The sequence below is a fragment of the Lathyrus oleraceus genome, chromosome 4 (assembly GCF_024323335.1).
Source record: "Lathyrus oleraceus cultivar Zhongwan6 chromosome 4, CAAS_Psat_ZW6_1.0, whole genome shotgun sequence".
Lineage (NCBI taxonomy): Eukaryota > Viridiplantae > Streptophyta > Magnoliopsida > Fabales > Fabaceae > Lathyrus > Lathyrus oleraceus.
Window position 1 is genome coordinate 242,893,106 of NC_066582.1, and position 22,151 is coordinate 242,915,256.

Sequence of the window (22,151 nt, forward strand, 5' to 3'; positions counted from 1 at the left end):
TTATGTTCAAATTGGTACTGTCATACGGTGAACTGACTTTGTGTGTTTTTGCTTTGGAAAGCAAATGTCGCGGATAGCAAGAGTCGCCACCGACTTTTCTTTTATCCAATAAGGAAAGGCGGAAAAGAACAGGAAAGACCTTGATTAGATTTTGGGTTCGGGAGGTACATTATACAAAGGGAAGGTGTTAGCACCCTTTGTATCCATGGTTATCCATGGGCCCTTAATTGCTTGATCACTTATGTTTTTCTTGTCTGAAAAAGTGTGTGAGAGCTGTTTAGAAAATGTTTTGAAAAGAGATTTTAACTTTGTAATGATTCTTGTACGAATGTATACAAAGTATTTATCTCGTTTAATTTTGAAAGTTGTTTAGAAAAATATAACTTGGCAATGATTCTAGTACGAATGTATGCCAAGTGGTGATTTTCTAATAGAGGTTTTGAAAAGTGTGAGGTGTGAAAAGTAGTTTAAGCTGTGAGCAAGCATTTAGGAGTTATACCTACCCAAGGTCTTTATGGACATTTCCTATCCTTATGAGGGTAAAACTGTCCTTACTATTGAGAAGTAAGTAGTTCTATCCTTTAGATGTAAAGGGTCATCGTAGGGTCATCGATTGGTCATTGAAGGCAACATTTGTAAGGATACCTTAGCATTCGAAGGGACAATCATCATTTAACCGTAGGCTACAACGACGGGTCACCGAGGGACAAAATCATATATTCACAGGCAACATCCGAGGGACGATGATTTATTTTATAGGGACATGATGATTTAATCAAAGGGTCTTTGCTAAGTGTATCCCCACATTCGCGGGACATGACCATAATACCGTAATACCGTAAGGCAACAAAGAGAGGTCCAAGATCACATATTCAAAGGCAATATTTTATAATCAATTAGGTAATTAGGATGAATCTCCACATTATAATCAATTAGATAATTAGGATGAATCTCCACATTAAAATCAATTAAGTAATTAGGATGAATCTCCACAAGGGTATCCCACAAATAAAGTGGAATACCTAGCAAGCTACCTTTTTCGGGAGTATGTGAACCCTTACAAAATTCAGCAAACAGGTCAGAATACCAAATCAGGGTGCAATCGAGAATCGCACCAAACAAAAGGAATCACAACAGTAATAATGTCAGGTAAACAATGCATGGTGATAATAAAACATGTCAGATGAGCAAAGATCAGAACAGAAAAATCAGCGACTGTCATGTTCGCTTCTGCCTCGCCTACCGAAGGCCTAGCAAACGCTCGCTACATGTTCGCTTAGCGATGTGCTAGCGAACGGCTGCGGGTTTTGAATTTTAGAACAGTACGATTTCAGCAAGCTCCAAACCCTATGGCATCCGTTACAGAAATTACATGGTTAAACGTTCAAGATATCCAGGCATACTTAAGTCCACATGCAAAACCTCAAATATATTTATGAATTCAATTATGATATCACATGTGAATTAGGAACATAAAGCGGTAATAGTAATGCAAACCGGTTTGCAATTGAATTGCAACCTTGAATTGGCAGATCGCTCTTAGGGTTGATGCCGGATTGAGTTGGGCGGAGGTAACCTTTGTGCAAATGAGTTTCCTTCAGGGTTTCCTTTAGGGTTGCTCTGAATTATCTAGGTTAGCCTCCAGGGTTTGCTGTCTGTGGGTGTTTTTGTTTCTCCCCTTTCCCCTCTCGTTCTTCTATATCCCCCTTTTTCTGAATGAGGTCTTGGTATTTATAATAGTTTTTGTGACCTGATGGGCTCAGAATGAAGCCCAAAATTTCTGGTATTCGCAAGCTTCGCTAGGCGAGTGGTGCAGCGAAGGATTCGCTAGGCGAATGATTTTGCTCGCCTAGCGAGCAAGCCATTTTAAGTCATTTTCTGGATTTGGGCCACCTGTGTGCTGGGTCTTTGTTCCTTTAAGATCCATGCCTTGAAAAATTAGTTGGAGTGCCTTGAAAGATGTCTTGCAAGATTAACGGGCAAATTTTGGGGTATGACAGCTGCCCCTGTTCAATATTCTTAAACCGAGAGAGTTAGAATGATACGTACGTCATTCGTGGTCTGGAGGTGGAAGATTATTGAACACTTAGAATGCCCCAAAAATTTGCACTTTTTAATTAAAAGTTAGTCTTGATGGAGATGGGCTTAAAGATGCCATCCAGGAAGTTTGATGATGAGAGCTTCGGAGTGCGTCGTACGCTGCTGGGGATAAAGGATCAGAATGGACCATTCGCTAGCTCGTATCTGAATAGCAGAATGAACCGTCCATTAGGCGGGTGACTTCACTGGGGATGAAAGATCATAATGGATCGTACGCTAGATCGTATCTGAGTTGCAGAATGAGCCGTCCATTAGGCTGTATATGAGGATGAAAGGGTAGTCATACGCTAGACCACGTTTCAGAATGTACCGTACGCTAGGTAGTATCTGAGGAATACAGATCAGAATGGATCGTACGCTAGATCATATCTGAGTGGCAGAATGAGCCGTCCATTAGGCTGTATCTGATGATAAGGGATAGTCATACGCTAGACTACATTTCAGAATGTACCGTACGCTAGGTAGTATATGAGGAATAAAGATCAGAATGGATCGTACGCTAGATCGTATCTGAGTGGAAGAATGAGCCGTCCATTAGGCTGTATCTGATGATAAGGGATAGTCATACGCTAGACTACATTTCAGAATGTACCGTACGCTAGGTAGTATCTGAGGAATAAAGATCAGAATGGATCGTACGCTAGATCGTATTTGAGGGGATGAACATCCAAATGGGTCGTACGCCAGACCGTATTGGAGCAGTTGAAGGAACCAGAATGAACTGTATGTTAGGCTATATCTGATAATGTTTGTATATGTTGTATTTGCGATAAATGTCTGGGATGGGCTTAAAGATGCCATCATTAGGAGGATATCAGAATGCTCGTCAGAATGAATATTCATATGGATTATATCTGAAAGATGCATCTAAATCTCGAAAGTAACCGCCGAGGGTGTCTGTCTGAATGAACCTTTATTTTAACTGTATCGGGAGGATAATTAACCTGAAAAAAGGTTAGCCTCATGCCATGTCATGATGCATGAGATGTTTTATGCTTGTGAAAATAAATGTGAACATTGCATGCATGTATATGATTCGAAATAATGCATGAATGAATTATGCGTCTGAAAATTTTTGCCAGGGGAAAATAAATCCCCATATTCTGGTTGGAGATATTTGTATTGATGACCCTTTCTTAGCTGGGGATATTTGATTTCTTGTCTGATGGTAGAAATATTCCACAGGACCTGGCTGGGGATAAAAGAGATGACCAGTCTGTCTAGTGATGCCAATTTCTTCTGGAGAATAACTGGTTTTTTGCTGGGGAATAGGATCAGCAACCGGATTCATCGGAAAGCATGGTTAGACTTTATCCTCGACCCTAAAGTCTTTCAGTAACTGCTATTGCTATTTCATGCATGTATTTTCGGTAAACATCAATCATATTCAAATGCATATATTAATTCAAACTAAATCAATGGACGTTTATGCAAACAAAACAGAGAAAGTAAAACAAAAGCATCTTTTTGGAAGATAAAATGGTATCGACTTTGAAAGAGGGCCTATAAACAGGCAATTTGAGTACAAGGAGACAGAAATCCTAGTAAGAGGAAACCATCCAGAAAACAAAGAGAAAGCTATGCAGAAAAGTCCTATTGATTTTAATTCCACTACTGTCATTATGTCTTCAAGCCTCTCATCTCCTGCTGTCAGATAGAAGTGATTGGCTTGTTCAGTCCCTTTGACTTGGATGAAGCTGACTGAGAACGGGACATAGTCGTACGCTTTAATCCCTAATTTTTGCCTGGACCGCCTTTTCAGGTTTTCAGTCCACCAGGATACCCTTTTTTTTTGCCCAAGCCGCCTTTTCAGGTTTTCGACTTGCCGGGTGTACATTTTTATATGTTTATCCCTAATTTTTGCCCGAACCCTTTTGGTTCGCCGGGATGCCCTTACTTTTTCCTAGATACGTCGACCTAACGGGTCTCTTTTATGCGTAGTATTTTTTAACTATGTCCGCGTTCACAGGATGCGGGAAATCTTCGCCATCCATTGTAGCAAGTATCATGGCTCCTCCAGAGAACACCTTCTTAACTACAAATGGCCCTTCGTATGTGGGGGTCCATTTGCCTCTAGAGTCACCTTGTGGTAGAATGATACGCTTGATCACCAAGTCGCCAATTTGATACACCTGTCTCTTGACCTTTTTGTTAAATGCTTGGGTCATGCGCTTCTGATATATCTGCCCGTGACAAACAGCCGCAAGCCTCTTTTCATCAATCAAATTTATCTGATCGAGTCGAGTCTGAACCCATTCATCCTCGTCTAAACCTGCCTCTTTCATAATTCTTAGAGAGAGAATCTGAACTTCCACTGGTAAAACAGCTTCCATTCCGTAGACTAAAGAGAAAGGAGTTGCCCCTGTCGAAGTTCGTACTGAAGTGCGATAACCATGAAGAGCAAAGGGTAACATCTCATGCCAGTCTTTGTATGTTACTGTCATCTTTTGTATGATCTTCTTAATATTCTTATTAGCAGCTTCTACGGCGCCATTCATCTTTGGCCGGTACGGAGAAGAGTTATGATGTTTTATTTTGAACTGCGTGCAAAGTTCAGTAATCATCTTGTTGTTCAAATTAGTACCATTATCAGTGATCACTCTTTCAGGGATGCCATATCGACAAATGAGACTATTCTTGATGAACCGTGCCACCACATTCTTGGTGACAGAAGCAAATGAGGTTGCCTCTACCCACTTTGTAAAGTAATCAATAGCAACAAGAATGAAACGATGTCCATTAGAAGCAGTAGGTTTAATCTCTCCAATCATATCAATGCCCCACATTGCAAAGGGCCCAGGTGCTGTCAACACGTTCAATGGAGTAGGAGGCACATGTACTTTGTCCGCATAGATCTGGAACTTGTGACAAGTTCTGGAGTGATGGTGGCAATCAGCTTCCATGGTAGACCAATAATACCCTGATCGCAGAATCTTCTTGGCCATCGTATGTCCATTAGAATGAGTCCTAAAAATACCGTCGTGTATGTCTTCCATAATCTTTTCTGCTTCCCTTTTATCCACACAGCGAAGCAAAGTCGAATCATGATTCCGTTTGTATAATACTCCATTACTCAAAAAGAATTTAGCGGAGAACTTCCTCAGAAATTTTCTGTCATTGATGGATGCCCCTTTAGGGTATTCCTGAGTTTCTAAATATCTTTTTACTTCGTGGAACCAAGGTTTCTCTTCTACTTCATCAGCATTAAGTTCATAACAATATGCTGGTTCATCTAATCGTTCAACGGTGATCATGGGAGCTTCATTGTCCCATCTGACTCTGAACATAGATGACATGGTAGCCAATGCGTCTGCCAACTGATTCTCCTCTCGTGGAATATGTTCGAATGCAATCTCTTCAAAATATGGGATTAGTGTCAACACCCGTTCTCGATAAGGGATGAGATTCGGATGTTTAGTGTCCCATTATCCTTTGATCTGACTGATTACTAATGCTGAGTCTCCGTACACACTCAAAAACTTGATTCTCAGGTATATAGCAGCTCTGAGTCCCAAAATACATGCTTCATACTCGGCCATATTATTGGTACAGTTAAAACATAGTCTAGCAGTGAAAGACGTATGGCAACCCTTGGGGGAAATGATTACAACACCAACACCATTGCCCAATGCATTAGAAGATCCATCAAAAACCATAGTCCATCGGGATCCCTGTTCGGGTCCTCCATCTGGTCCAGGTTCTTCATAATCAGTAACAAGCATGACATCCTCATCTGGGAACTCAAAATTCATAGATTGGTAATCATCAACTGCTTGATGAGCCAAATGATCGGCTAACACACTTCCTTTGATTGCTTTCTGAGTAGTGTATTGGATATCATACTCTGTTAAAATCATCTGCCACCTTGCTATTCTTCCGGAGAGGGCAGGTTTCTCAAATATATATTTGATAGGATCCATCTTAGAAATCAATAAAGTGGTATGATTCAACATATACTGTCTTAGTCGGCGAGCAGCCCAAGCCAAAGCACAGCAAGTTTTCTCGAGCAATGAGTATATTGTTTCACAGTCGGTAAACTTTTTGCTAAGGTAGTATGGCATGCTCTTTTCGACCAGACTCGTCATGTTGCCCCAACACACACCCCATTGAATTTTCTAACACGGTCAAATACATGATTAGAGGTCTTCCTTCAACTAGTGGCATCAGAATTGGAGGTTCTTGGAGGTACTTCTTGATTTTGTCAAAAGCTTCTTGACATTCATCATTCCATATCATCTCTTGATTTTTCCTCAGTAATTTGAAGATGGGTTTGCAGGTAGCAGTCAAATGGGAGATAAATCGGGCAATGTAATTCAAGCGTCCCAAGAAACCTCTGACTTCTTTATCTGTACGGGGAACTGGCATTTCTTGAATAGCTCTCACCTTAGCCGGGTCAACCTCAATTCCTTTACCACTGACAATAAAGCCCAAGAGTTTATCGGATCTTACTCCAAAGGTGCATTTGTTCGGGTTCAATCTCAACTTGTATTTCTTCAACCTCTCAAACAGTTTGTATAAATGATCGAGATGTTCTTTTTCAGTATGAGATCTGGCTATCATGTCATCCACATATACCTCTATTTCATGATGGATCATATCATGGAACAAAACCACCATAGCACGCTGGTACGTTGCCCCTGCATTCTTTAAACTGAATGGCATTACTTTGTAACAGAAAGTGCCCCATTGCGTCACAAACGTAGTTTTCTCCATGTCTTCAGGCGCCATCTTAATCTGGTTATAACCTGAGAATCCATCCATGAATGAGAATACCTTGTGTTGAGCGGTGTTATCCACCAAAACATCAATGTGCGGAAGTGGAAAGTCATCTTTGGGACTCGCTTTATTCAAATCTCTGTAATCTACACACATTCACACCTTACCATCCTTCTTTGGCACTGGTACCACATTAGCAACCCATTGAGGATAAGAAGTAATAGCCAGAAAACCTGCATCAAATTGTTTCATAACCTCGGCTTTGATTTTCTCAGACATTTCATGACGCATGCGACGAACCTTTTGCTTAACAGGACGACAATCTTCCTTCATCGGCAAACGATGCACTACTATATCAGTATCCAGTCCTGGCATGTCTTTGTAAGACCAAGAAAAAATCTCTATATAGTCATGTAACATCTGAATCAATCTTTCTTTGACACTGTTTCCCAAGCCTGCTCCTATTTTGACCTCTTTTTTGTCTACTTTAGTATCCAGATTTACAGTCTCAATTGATTCCTCATGCGGCTGTATAGTCTTTTCCTCTTGCAGTAACAGTCTGGCAAGCTCTCCAGGTACTTCACAATCTTCCTCACTTCCATCCTCGGCTTGGTAGATCGGATTTTCAAAGTCATAATGAACAGTAGCAGAATTATTATCAACAGGATCCATAGTGGGTATGGATCTGCAATTTGTTACGTGAGTGTGTGTAAGAAAACATAGCTTGTCTAAAAGATGACAGGAAAGATAAAGAGCGCAATATTTGAATGCAAAAAGTCCATTGATTCATTGAATGTGAATATGCTTATGAAAATGACAAAAACCCTTAACAAATTAGCTATTGTGCCCCGGGCATAGACACAATGCTTTAAGAAGTTCAATCGTAAAAATTAAAAAATTTGCAACACTAAAATAGACAATAACAATTACTCCTGACTAAAGGAAATCGGGATAGTGTCTTTAGCCTTCCAATTATTGAGTCCGTCACCAATTGTTGGGAAAATCCAGCTATCCAGGTCGCAATCGCTATCAGCCTCTTCTACAGCATTAATCTGACCTTTGACTATGTTTTCAGAGCTAAACCCCAGGCCAAATCTATCAGACTTGTACGGTACATTGATCAATTGACCCCAGCCAGTACGACCACCATCTTTAACCACGGCTTGAGCATCTTTCAGAGAAATCATAGCAGGAGGGGCATGAATAACCTCGGGCACAAGGGAAGTTGGCTTAAGGACAGGACTGGTCGGATGAACCATTTCAAATGACTGAGAGGGAGTCTCAAAGAATTCGCCATCCATCTCGACGTATCTGAAGGCCTGCACACTACTGACAATATACTCCTCTTCTCCACATACGGTGACGATCTTGCCCTCTATCGGATACCTCAGCTTTTGATGGAGAGATGAAGCTACAACACTTGCCCCATGAATCCAAGGGCGTCCCAGCAAGCAGGAATAGGCAGGACGAATGTTCATTACGTGAAAGATAGTGTTGAAAACTTGAGGTCCTATCTTGATAGGGAGAACCACTTCACCATGGACAACGCTCTTCGCACCATCGTAAGCACGTACCACAACGTCACTAGGTTTCAGTTCAATGCTCTTACAGTCAAGTTTATCGAGCACAGCTTTCGGTAGCACATTCAAAGAAGAGCCATTATCGATCAACACATGAGACAATGTGATCCCCTTACACTCAATGGAGATATGCAGAGCTTTATTGTGGTTCTTTCCTGCTGGTGTCAGGTCAGCATTGGAAAAGCCTAGGCCATTGTCAACAGCCAAGTGAGCAACATAATTTTCGAACTGATCGACGGATGTCTCCTGAGGTACATGAGCGGTCTTCAAGAACTTTATCAATGCATTGGCATGAGTTTCAGAGGATAACAACAAGGATAACATCGAGATCTTAGACGGAGTATGCCCCAACTGTTCTACCACATCAAAATCACTCTTGCGGATGATTTTCAGCACTTCTTCCATTTCTTGTTTGGCAACATCTTCGGTAGTAACTTCGACCGGTGTCTCTTACTGAGAAGGGTTGACTGGTTCCTTTCCTCGAGTTTCAGGGGCGGGAGGTGAGATTTCTGGAGAGAAGATCCTTCCACTTCGAGTAATTTTACTAGTCCCAACAATGCCATTAGGATTAGCAGAATTATCAACTTGCTTTACGCCATGGATGTAAGCATCACCTCCATAATTCCACGGAATGGCTTTGCTCGAGGAATACGGTACTGGGCCAGGTGCAGTAATGATTAGGGGAGCTACCTTGGGCTCAGCAGTAATCTTTACAGGCGCCCTAGTAGCGGTAATCTTCACTGGAACTTTGGACCTAGCAATCACAAATATTTCTTCAATAGGGTTTTCCAGCTTAGGAATCTTTTCGTAGAGGATTGTGCGATCGTCCATCAGCCGTTGAATACCATTTCTCAACTTCAAGCAATCATTGGGTCGGAGTATACAGAGATCGCAATTTTCAGCACAACCTGGAAATAAACCAGCTTGCAATAAATTCTTCTTGATGGTCAGGAGAGGAGATGCTAAGTCAGCTACATTAGAAATGTGAGAATTGTCATCCACACCATTAACAACCTTGTCATGGTTAGGCATAGGTGCAGTGATGACATTAGGAGTCTCTGGAGGATCAAATTCAATTTCTCCAGCGTCGATCATATCCTGAATCTTATTCTTTAACAACCAGCAATCGTTTGTATCATGCCCGGGGCTATCGGAGTGATATGCACACCTGGCATTGGGATTATAACGAGGAGAAGTAGTGTTGACATTTGCAGGAGGGCCCCTGAGGGTAATTAGATTTGCCTTTAGCATACCCTGCAGTGCTTGTGCTAAAGTCATATTAATCTTGGTAAACTGCCTTCTTGGCCTGTCTTGTATGTGCTGGAAGTTTTGAGATGGCGGTGCTGCAATCGTCACTGCTCCAACAGCATGGTCACGATTTTTCTTGTTATGACCCCTTTGACCGTACATAGCATTTGATTCGTTCTTCCCCTGATAGGACTTTTTGGTGCTTGCAGAGGTAGCCGCCTGTATCTTTCCACTTCGAATGCCGCTTTCAACACGTTCACCTGTCAATATCAGATCAGTGAAACCCGATGAAGAACTTCCCAGTAGATGGCTGTAGAACGGACCAGTCAGTGTACCCATGAACGTGTCCACTAATTCTCGATCAGTCATAGGGGGTTTGACTCGGCCAGCCAAATCTCTCCATTTTTGAGCATATTCTTTGAAGCTTTCTTTAGATCCCATAGTCATATTCTGCAACTGTAGTCGAGTAGGTGCCAATTCAGAATTATACTGGTAGTGCTTGTAGAAAGTTGTCGCTAAATCAGTCCAGGTGCGGATGTTAGAGCTCTCGAGCTGATAGTACCATTCCAACTGTGTGCCAGATATACTCTCTTGGAAGAAAGGGATCCATAGCTTCCTATCAGTGGTATACGGCTGAATCTTTCTCACATAAGCTCTCAGATGCATCTGAGGACAAGACGCACCATCATATTTAGTGAAAGCGGGGACCTTGAATTTGCGGGGAATGACCACATCAGAGACCAGTCCTAAGCCTTCGAAATTCAGACCGGGCACCTTTTGACCCTCCATAGCTAGCATGCGTTCTTCCAGCAACTTATACTTATCATCTTTTGGAGAGTATTGTTCATTTTCATAATCTTCATCGTCGTCCTCCTGGCTGAAAGGATCAGCATTCTCATCTTCTGAATCTGTCCCCTCTTCTTGATCCTTCGGAATTCTAATCTTGACTCCTGCAGCCTGTCCTTTAAGCCTTCTTCCCGGGTTAATGTAACTCACAGGTTTCTTGTCTTTCTTCTGCTCGAGCAAGAGAGCCTTCAGTTCCTCCTGCCCCTTGGATAAGCTCAAGATCATCTCCTGGAATTGAGCATTTTGAGCCTGGAGATCTTTGACAGTTTGTTCGAGAGCCATTTTTCTGTTTAGAAGGAAGACCGTAAGAATATTGACCTTTTAGAATACCTGTTATGCGATGTTATGTTATGCTATGCAATGTATGAAATGTTTTCAAGGACTTTTGGAATTTAACTTTGCGTAAACTACCAAAAAGAGGGAAACTTTTATTACTAATTTCTTTAATCATTGTTCATTACAAAAATGAAATAATAAAAATACAATGAAAGCTCAAGTCTCCCAGGGACGACTTCTTTTTGAGCGAAGATATGCATTGAGTCTTCGTTCCTCATTAAGCTGGCTGGTGAGCTCTAATACTTTCTTCCTTTCTGCAACGAACTGAGTCTCAAAAGTATCCCTTTCCTCTCTCAACTGGATCCAGGATCTCTTCAGTTCTTCAACATTGGTAGGCATATCTGGATAAGGAATGATCTGAGGAGTACCTCCTTCAACTCCTAGTTCAACAATCAGCGGTCCGACTGCCAGATATGGCATGACAAGTTCACGAGCTCTTGCGCGTACCCATCTGAGATAAGGCTCCATAGGAATAGAGTTTTTCTGTCCCAAAGTGCTTCTTTTCACCATGCCCCAAGCTCGTACAAACCTTTGACGGAGACCTTGAGAATCATTGTCATAGTCAAACACAGTGCCTTGGATAATTATTTCATGTGGACCATCTCTTTGAGCATAACCAAACTGACGTAGGGCTAAAGCTGGGTTATAAGTAATACCTCCTCTTATCCCCAGGAGGGGTACGTTAGAGAATTCTCCACAACGGTCAATGATGACAACATTTTCTTCGAGGTGAGGACACCAACGGATGTCTGAATGGGAGAGCGACATTATCCTTTGAGACTATTTCAAATTTTGCTCATTCTTCAAGACTGATTGAGGAAGGTGCGAAATAAACCACCTGGATAATAAAGGTACGCAACACATGAGAGTCCCTTGCCTTTTCATAGTACAGGTGTGAAGGGAATGCAAAATGTCTCCAAGCACGGTAGGCACAGGGTTATGAGTGAGAAATATCTTAATAGCATTCATGTCTATGAATTGGTCTAGATTAGGGAATAACACCAAACCATAGATTAGTAATGCTAGAACATCTTCGAAAGCATGGACATTCATAACTTTGAGGAATTCTCAGGCCTTATTTATCAGAAATTTGGCAAGTAAACCCTTAATTCCACTTCTTGTTACCCAATTGGTTTCAATGTCGGACTTTGTCATGTGTAAAGCTGCGGCAACTTCTTCAGACTTCGGAATCTTTTCTAAACCACTGAAAGGTGTTTGATCAAGGATAGGTATCCCAAGAAGCCTGGAGAATTCTTCTAGTGTGGGTACCAACTGATAATCTGGGAAGGTGAAGCAATGATGTTTAGGATCGAAGAACTGGAATAGAACTCTCATCATATCTTCTTTGAAACCAGTGGTAACCAAATTGAGGAGAGAACCATGTTTCCTGATGAACTGAGCATGATCGGGAAGTTCTGACACTAAATTCTTGAGTTGAGGAGAGATCGCCACCAGATTGATCCGGATGGTCTTCCTGGAAGCCATAGCCCTGTTACAGAGCAAAGTTAAATCCCTAAGTCCTTGAAATGGTTAGTACAATGCCATGATGTTATGATGTTATGTAAGTAATAAACACAAGCAAGTCATGCAACAATCATTCCTAGGTTTTAAGGCTTGCATGAGTTCCATAGGTAAGTACCCTCCCCACTGAAGTTTGGTTGGTTCCACCTGTCCTAGAATAGTAATCGGGTTCTAGAAGGATCTCAAATCATTGACCTTCCCTTAAGTCCACTTCAGTGCAACACCAAGTGGTTGACCAAAGCTTCCCTAAAGTCCAATCTCAAAGAGTGTAGTATCGAGTCTCAACCAACCCCAGTCGAAACCGAAGTCAGTTATCTCACTACTTTCTAATGGCTAGGGTGAGTCAATTAGGGTTCTAAAGGTCTGGTTAATGCTTTGATGACACCACGCGGACGCCAAATTTCTCCTCAAGTAAACATGAGGAACATCAGGACATCCAAAGTGTCACATTAACCGTAGCCATCATTTTAACCATTCCAGTATACGCCGGATAGTCGCGATGATCTCTTGCTACTTACCTAAGGTACACTAGATCCGGGTGTAGGATCTTTCACTCAAGCATAAAATACCCAAGCAATCCCTTAAAAGTAAATCAGACAACTCAAATAAGTGATCTTGTTTTTTTTTTGTTTTTTTTTAAGGCAACCTCTCTTTTTAAGTATTCCCCAGCAGAGTCGCCAGTTCTGTCATACGGTGAACTGACTTTGTGTGTGTTTGCTTTGGAAAGCAAATGTCGCGGATAGCAAGAGTCGCCACCGACTTTTCTTTTATCCAATAAGGAAAGGCGGAAAAGAACAGGAAAGACCTTGATTAGATTTTGGGTTCGGGAGGTACATTATACAAAGGGAAGGTGTTAGCACCCTTTGTATCCATGGTTATCCATGGGCTCTTAATTGCTTGATCACTTATGTTTTTCTTGTCTGAAAAAGTGTGTGAGAGTTTTTTAGAAAATGTTTTGAAAAGAGAGTTTAACTTTGTAATGATTCTTGTACGAATGTATACAAAGTATTTATCTCGTTTAATTTTGAAAGTTGTTTAGAAAAATATAACTTGGCAATGATTCTAGTACGAATGTATGCCAAGTGGTGATTTTCTAATAGAGGTTTTGAAAAGTGTGAGGTGTGAAAAGTAGTTTAAGCTGTGAGCAAGCATTTAGGAGTTATACCTACCCAAGGTCTTTATGGGCATTTCCTATCCTTATGAGGGTAAAACTGTCCTTACTATTGAGAAGTAAGTAGTTCTACCCTTTGGATGTAAAGGGTCATCGTAGGGTCATCGATTGGTCATTGAAGGCAACATTTGTAAGGATACCTTAGCATTCGAAGGGACAATCATCATTTAACCGTAGGCTACAACGACGGGTCACCGAGGGACAAAATCATATATTCGCAGGCAACATCCGAGGGACGATGATTTATTTTATAGGGACATGATGATTTAATCAAAGGGTCTTTGCTAAGTGTATCCCCACATTCGCGGGACATGACCATAATACCGTAATACCGTAAGGCAACAAAGAGAGGTCCAAGATCACATATTCAAAGGCAATATTTTATAATCAATTAGGTAATTAGGATGAATCTCCACATTATAATCAATTAGATAATTAGGATGAATCTCCACATTAAAATCAATTAAGTAATTAGGATGAATCTCCACAAGGGTATCCCACAAATAAAGTGGAATACCTAGCAAGCTACCTTTTCCGGGAGTATGTGAACCCTTACAAAATTCAGCAAACAGGTCAGAATACCAAATCAGGGTGCAATCGAGAATCGCACCAAACAAAAGGAATCACAACAGTAATAATGTCAGGTAAACAATGCATGGTGATAATAAAACATGTCAGATGAGCAAAGATCAGAACAGAAAAATCAGCGACTGTCATGTTTGCTTCTGCCTCGCCTACCGAAGGCCTAGCAAACGCTCGCTACATGTTCGCTTAGCGATGTGCTAGCGAACGACTGCGGGTTTTGAATTTTAGAACAGTACGATTTCAGCAAGCTCCAAACCCTATGGCATCCGTTACAGAAATTACATGGTTAAACGTTCAAGATATCCAGGCATACTTAAGTCCACATGCAAAACCTCAAATATATTTATGAATTCAATTATGATATCACATGTGAATTAGGAACATAAAGCGGTAATAGTAATGCAAACCGGTTTGCAATTGAATTGCAACCTTGAATTGGCAGATCGCTCTTAGGATTGATGCCGGATTGAGTTGGGCGGAGGTAACCTTTGTGCAAATGAGTTTCCTTCAGGGTTTCCTTTAGGGTTGCTCTGAATTATCTGGGTTAGCCTCCAGGGTTTGCTGTCTGTGGGTGTTTTTGTTTCTCCCCTTTCCCCTCTCGTTCTTCTCTATCCCCCTTTTTCTGAATGAGGTCTTGGTATTTATAATAGTTTTTGTGACCTGATGGGCTCAGAATGAAGCCCAAAATTTCTGGTATTCGCAAGCTTCGCTAGGCGAGTGGTGCAACGAAGGATTCGCTAGGCGAATGATTTTACTCGCCTAGCGAGCAAGCCATTTTAAGTCATTTTCTGGATTTGGGCCACCTGTGTGCTGGGTCTTTGTTCCTTTAAGATCTATGCCTTGAAAAATGAGTTGGAGTGCCTTGAAAGATGTCTTGCAAGATTAACGGGCAAATTTTGGGGTATGACAAGTACCACATGTGTAGAGTCGAGTTATGAGTCGTTGCATACATAAATGTTGTTAGACGATAGTACCGATCTAGAAGGAGGGGGGGTTGAATAGATCAGGTATTTTAAAAAAATGGCGCTTTTTAAAATTGTTTTTAAAGGTTGCGAAAGCTCCCTAGACCATGATCGTCTAAACGATCTATTACTGGAAAGATCGGATATGCGTGAAACCAAATGGAATCACTAAGATAAAGCTAATCAACAACAATCTTAATCAATCCATCAAATACACAACTCCTTGATATAGCTACCACCAATGATGAATTAAAACAATGAGAAAACAAGTAAAATATTGATAAACTTGTGTGAAGTTAATTTTATCAAACACTTGGTGTGCACACTACACTAAGTCTTAATTTCACAAGAATTAATTATGCAGAATTTTCCTTAGTTACAACCAAAGTGATTGCAACTATTTATCAAACAACTTTAGTGCACAACAATTAAGCGAGATGAAGTTACAAATTACTTTTACACAAGATTCAGTTTATGTAGAAATTAAATAGTTAGAGAAAGAGAGAACAACACAAAATTTGTTTAGGCAGTTCCCCTTTCGTCCTCGCTTAGGGTACGTCTGGCCCCAATTCTAAAACTAGAATTGAGATATTTATTATCAATTGAAAAGTTTATACAAGAGAAGAAATAATCACCACCAAGCAAACCTAAGTGTTGTTATAGATCCTATTCACTTCTCTCCCCTTGATTCGAGTTGAACCAATTGCTTCAAACTTTCCGAACAAACCTCCGATTATAGCTACCTTATTGCAAGAACTCCAAGTTATCCAAAACTCTAGCTCAGCTGATTTCGATCGGATATGCGTGAAACCTCCGATTGTAGCTACCTTATTTCAAGAACTCCAAGTTCTCCAAAACTCTAGCTCCACTGATTTCAATCGCGACAGGCTTGAACCCAAAACTTTCTTCGCAATCCTCCGGTTACCGTTACTCGTTTGAATGAACCCACCGTTCTTCAAACCTTTCACTCTGCTGAATCGCAAAGATTTGTGCAAAAACCCCCCAAATCTTGAAGGATAAAACCCTAAGATTTTATTCAAGAAAAACCCACTAAAAACCTCTACCCAAACCAAGATACACAATCCTATTTGGATGTTATCACCACAACAATGCAATATGATCAACAAAAAATGTTATGTGTAGTTGTTGTAACATGCAATAAAGAATGAAGATGAAGAGGAACTTTAGTGTATATCTTTCACTTTTCTTGTTATTTTATGAAAAAGAGACTCAAGAATATATATATATATATATATGATGTATGGACCAAGTGAAAAACACAGCAGAATGTTTTAGCAAATATACACAACAAAAAAATGAGTGAAATCGGCGACCACTCGACCTGTTCACACTGGGGACTCGGTCTGTTCAGGCCCGCAACAGCACAACTCAAATAAAATAGGTTATAAGTCGACTCAAACAGGGAGATGAGTCGACTCATCTTGTTTTTCCAAAAATGAGTCGAACTATGAATCGACCTGTTCAGATCCGTAGCAACACAATTCAAATAAAACAAGTTATGAGTTGACTCAAACAGGAGATGAGTGGACTCATCTTGTTTTTCCAGAATTGAGTCGACTCAAAGACTCGACATGTTCAGACCCGTGAGTTACAAAGAAAATGACATGCATGAATGAGTCGACTGCTCCAAAACATGAGTCGACTCAAAGATTTTAAATGGTCAAAAATGAGTTTTTAAGATGTACTTTAGTCAATCCAAACCATTCTCTTATAGACCTAAGGTACCAACAATGATCAAGTGCAATATTGACATATATGAGATGCTCATATATGCATAGACATATTGAATTGACACTTTGAGCATGTTAAAGAATGAATGCACTCTACGATATGATGACACCGTCCAAAGTACACAGTATGAGATACTAAAAGGTTTGACATCATTAAAACAAGGACTAAGAACCTTTTCCCTCACATACTCCCCTTTTTTGATGATGGAAACCCATGGCACAATCTTTCATATATCACGTACTTTGATAGACATCCTCCCCCTAATTTTAGGCACTCCTTTGAAAAAATATGCTATCATAATCATAAGATGTGTTTCCATTACTTTTCCCCCTTTGACAACATCAAAAAGAGACAAGGACAAGGTCAACTGAAACCAAAATATATTCATAAGAACGTAATCAACCATTTTGCAACAGATTAACATCAACAACCATTCACATAAAATGAAGTTAATGTAAGAAATATAATCATAAATAAGACACAAAACTAGAAAAAGAAATTTAGTACACTACATAGCCAAATTTGTTTAACATAAGTTCCAAGACAAATAAACTAAACACAATAACATGCAAACATGAAATGCAACAATGGTCATAATGATGAATGCATGTTAAATATGATTCCTAAGAAAGTTTACACATATTTCAAACATAGAAATGGATTAAGCTTAGACCAAACCATAAAATAAACATCAAGAAAGTGAATTATATAGAACAAGTAAATACATATATAAATGATCAAGATAGTTCAAATAGATAGGAACGATATTACATCCAATGACGATAAACAATGAATGCCCTCACATAGCTCGCACGTATCAATGTGATTAATCAAAGAATATAAAAGCATAGATATATAGCAAGCATCATATATAAATTTAAAAGTGACCCGAGATATCGAGAACACCAAGTTCCCTACGGATGTGGAAGAACGGTTTTGTCGCAAGTGGTTTTGTGAAAATATCGGCAAGTTGATTTTTGCTATCAACGTGCTCGAAAACGACATCACCTTTCTCAACATGATCCCTAAGGAAGTGATGTCGAATTTCAATATGTTTAGCGCGTGAAAGTAGTATAGGATTTTTGGTTAGATTAATGACGCTTGTATTGTCACACAAAATGGGAATACGTTCAAGTTAAACATTGAAGTCGAGTAATTGTTGTTTGAGCCATAAGATTTGGGCACAACAACTACCGGCTGCAACGTATTCCGCCTCGGATGTTGACAAAGCAATGGAAACTTGCTTTTTGCTGTGCCAACTCACTGAGGAATTTGAATAAAAATGACAAGTACCACTAGTGCTTTTCCTATCCGATTTGCAACCAGCAAAGTTGGAATCAGAGTAGCCAACCAAAGAACAATCACTTCCCTTAGAAAACTAAAGCCCATACTTTGAAGTACCACAAAGGTATCTAAGTATGTGCTTGACCGCCTTTAAGTGTGATTCTTTGGGACATGATTGATACTTAGCACACATACATACACTAAACATAATATTTGTACGAGATGCGGTAAGATAGAGGAGGGAACCTATCATACCTCTATACTTTTTTATATCTACGACCTTACCATTTTCATCCCAGTCCATATTTACCCCAGTAGGCATTGAAGTGTCGATTACTTTGGAGTTTACCATATCGAAGCGCTTGAGTAACTCATTGCAGTACTTCGTTTGGGTCACAAAAGTTCCTTCTTCAAGTTGCTTGATTTGAAGTCCAAGGAAGTAATTTAACCCCCCCATCATGCTCATTTCAAATTCTCCCTACATCAAATTAGAGAATTCCTTGACCAAATTTATGTTAGTAGATCCAAAAATAATGTCATCTACATAAACTTGAACTAAAATAAAGTGTTTTCCTTGACGCTTAATAAAAAGGGTTGTATCAACCTTCCCTCTTGAGAATCCTTATTTTAGTAGAAACTTGCTAAGAAGCTCATACCAAGCCCTAAGGGCTTGTTTGAGACCGTACAAAACATGCTTAAGCTTATAAACATAGTTAGGATGCTCATAGTTTTCAAAACCGGGAGGTTGAGATACATAGACCTCTTCATTAATGTATCTGTTTAGAAAAGCACTCTTAACATCCATTTGAAATAATTTGAAGTTTTGAGAACAAGCATAGGCAAGCAAAAGGCGTATAGCCTCAAGTCGGTCGACCAGAGCATAAGTCTCCTTATAGTCGATGCCTTCCTCTTGGTTATACCCTTGAGCAACAAGTCTAGCCTTGTTGCGAGTTATAACTCTGTTTTTGTCTAACTTGTTCCTAAACACCCATTTGGTACCAATTACTCGATGGCCTCGTGGAGGGGGGGACAAGATCCCACACCTCATTTCTCTTGAACAGATTAAGTTCCTCTTGCTTTGCTAAAAACCAAAGTTCGTCGAGTAGTGCGTCTTTTGAGTTTTTAGGCTCAATTTGAGAGACGAAAGCAAAATGATAAAAAAAGTTACTTATCTTTGACCGTGTGGTGACTCCCTTTGAGATATCTCCTAGAATATTATCGATGGGATGATCCTTAGAAGATTTCCATTCCAAAGGAATATCATTCTTATTAATTGGATGATCCTCTTCTTTCTTTTCAGATACATGATCTGGCTCCTCCTCAACTTTTTCTGGATTGGATTCAACACTCTTTTCTTCTTGATCTTTTATTATGTTTTCTGAAGGAACACCTGCACCATCAACAAAAATACCTTCTCCGACAATTTTCGGATAAGATTCATCAAAGGAAACATGCAAGGATTCTTCAACGATACGTAACCTTTTGTTGTATACCCTATATGCTTTACTAGATTGAGAGTATCCAATAAATATACCTTCATCGGCTTTTGAGTAAAATTTACCAAGGTTTTCTTTACCATTATTTAACACAAAGCATTTACATCCAAAGACATGAAGATGTGAAACATTAGGTTTCCTTCCCTTTAACAATTCATAAGGAGTTTTGTTGAGAGTAGGACGAATGAGTATCCTATTCAAGACATAACAAACCATATTTATGGCATAGGCCCAAAAATATTTAGGAAGGCCATTTTCATTGATCATAGTCCTTCCAAGCTCTTCTAAAACTCGGTTTTTACGTTCCACTACTCCATTTTGTTGTGGAGTTCTTGGAGCGGAAAAATTAGGATAAATGCCATTTGTTTCACAAAATTCCTCAAAGAGGTGGTTTTCAAATTCACCTCCATGATCACTTCGGACAGTAACCATGCTAGTGTTTAATTTGTTTTGAGAAATCTTGGCAAACTTTTCAAAAGCGGAAAAAGTGTCACTTTTACTTGCTAAGAAAATGGTCCAACAAAATCTAGAGTAGACATCTAGAATAACAAAACCATAGTAGTTTCCACCTAGACTTTTAATTCTAGATGGCCCAAAAAGGTCCATATGGAGAATTTCAAAGGGTCTCGTTATAGAAACAATGTTTTTAGATTTAAAAGAGATCCTTGTTTGGTTTCCCATTTGGCATGCATCACATAAGTGATCTTTTGAAAATTTGATTTTGGGTATACCAACTACTAAATCTTTTGTAACTATTTTATTTAGCAAGTCAAATTTGACATGCGCTAATCGCTTATGCCAAAGCCAAGAGTCTTCACTCATGGAGACAAGACATTTAGCGCTAGTCAAAGATACTTCATTCAAGTCAAGTATGTATATGTTATTTACCCTCAAGCCCTTAAACACATCATTATTTTTATCATTATGTTCAATCATGCAAAAATCTTTTGAAAACTATACTTTATATCCTTTGTCGCATAATTGGCTAATGCTAATAAGATTGTGCTTAAGGCTTTCAACCAAAGGACGTCTGAGAGAGTAGTAGAAGAGGTATTACCTACACTACCTTTTCCCAGTATAGCTCCCTTGTTATTATCACCGTAGGTTACAAATCATTTCTTCTTAGCCACAAAGTCAAAGAATAAGGAAATGTCACCCGTCATATGTCTTGAGCATCCACTATCGAGAAACCATCTTCTCTCCGTATCCTCAAGACATTCCACCTACAAATTAAATAAGGGAAGGAGGTACCCAATTTTCATTGGGTCCTTCTGTGTAAGTGAAACTTTGGTTGCATTTGGGCAACCATTGGAAAATGCTTTTAGGAACCAAAAATCTCCTAAATTGGCATTTAGCAATAGTGTGTCCCCTCTTGCAACAATATAGACAATTTAAGTTTGGATGAGAGTTGTTTTTGCTAACTTGATTTTTTACCATATAAGTCTATTTTTGATAAGGATTATTCATGTTAATTCTAAAATGTGATTGATCAATAGCAAAGGTAACTTTAGGTTGTAAAGCCTTATCTAATTTAGCTTGAAGAGTTATAACCTCTCTTTGCCAAATGTGACAAGTTTCACATCCAGACCATCTAAACCAAAATCCCATATCATCTTCAGTTTTTCCTTTAGTAGCCTCTATCATAGATTTCTTAAGAGTTTCTAATTCCTTTTTAGAATCAGAAATCTTCTTTTCTAAATACCAGAAAATCTTCTTATTTGAGGCTAAGCGTTTAAAAGCTTCCTTGGCCTCATTGTGTAGAGTACTAAAGGCTTTTTGCAACTAAAATAAGATATTTTATCAACATGATCATATTTAGAATGACTTACATTCTTTTTCTTCTTTTGATGAGCCATAAGACAAAGATTGACCTTTTCTTCTTCATCACTTGAGTTACCATTGCTTAAGGGCTCAATATCGCTCTCCCATGCAATGTATGCTCTTCTATCTTTGCTAGACTTCTTGTGATGTTTGTCTTTTCCTTTGTCTTTCTTCAACAATGGATAATCCGGCTTATAGTGATCGGCCTTTCCGCAATTGTAACATAAGCCTCTTGACTTAGTTGCCTTCCTTTCTTCTTGATTTGAGAATTTTGATTGTCTTCTATAGTTTACTAGATTTTTATCCGAATGTTGAACTTCATTCTTTCTAAGGTATCAGTTATACCTCCTTACAAACAACCCCATGTCTTCATCCGAATCTGTATCATTATCACTTGATTCGCTCTCACGCGTATCATTGGTGGATGACTTAGAACTTGAAGCCTTTAAAGTGATAGACTTCTTTTCGGTGTCCTTTGTTTTCTCCTTATTTTCCTTCTTTTCATGTTTCTCAAGGTTCATGAGCTCTGGCTCATGCTCTTGAAGCTTACCAAACAATGTTGTCATGTCCAATGTTCTTAGATCATTGGCTTCTTTAATCGCGTTGACCTTTGGTTGCCACTCCCTGTTAAGACATCTTAAGATTTTGTTAGTAGCAACATCATTAGGGGTAGTTTTATCAAGAGCATTTAACCGATTGATTAGATGAGAAAATCTTTTTTTAATATCAGCAA

The 22,151-nt window shown here is 39.5% G+C and overlaps 1 protein-coding gene across 1 annotated transcript; it reads right to left on the bottom strand.

Moving 5' to 3' along the window:
• Positions 1-20,487: 20,487 nt before the first annotated feature.
• LOC127136866 (uncharacterized) lies at positions 20,488-21,939 on the bottom strand. The gene is made up of 4 exons (XM_051063380.1): positions 21,764-21,939; positions 21,469-21,700; positions 21,186-21,379; positions 20,488-20,494 (listed from the first exon to the last, which is right to left on the bottom strand). The coding sequence occupies exons 1-4, from the start codon at positions 21,937-21,939 to the stop codon at positions 20,488-20,490; spliced, it is 609 nt and encodes a 202-aa protein (XP_050919337.1).
• Between the last annotated feature and the right edge of the window lie 212 nt (positions 21,940-22,151).

Excerpts from the sequence above, each read along its gene's own strand:
- LOC127136866 (XM_051063380.1), bottom strand. The coding sequence starts at position 21,939 with ATGAACCTTGAGAAACATGAAAAGAAGGAAAATAAGGAGAAAACAAAG. Across the intron at positions 21,701-21,763 it reads ATGGGGTTGTTTGTAAGGAG|AAGACAATCAAAATTCTCAA; the intron begins GTATAACTGATA and ends AGTAAACTATAG. Across the intron at positions 21,380-21,468 it reads CAAGTGATGAAGAAGAAAAG|TTGCAAAAAGCCTTTAGTAC; the intron begins GTCAATCTTTGT and ends ATCTTATTTTAG.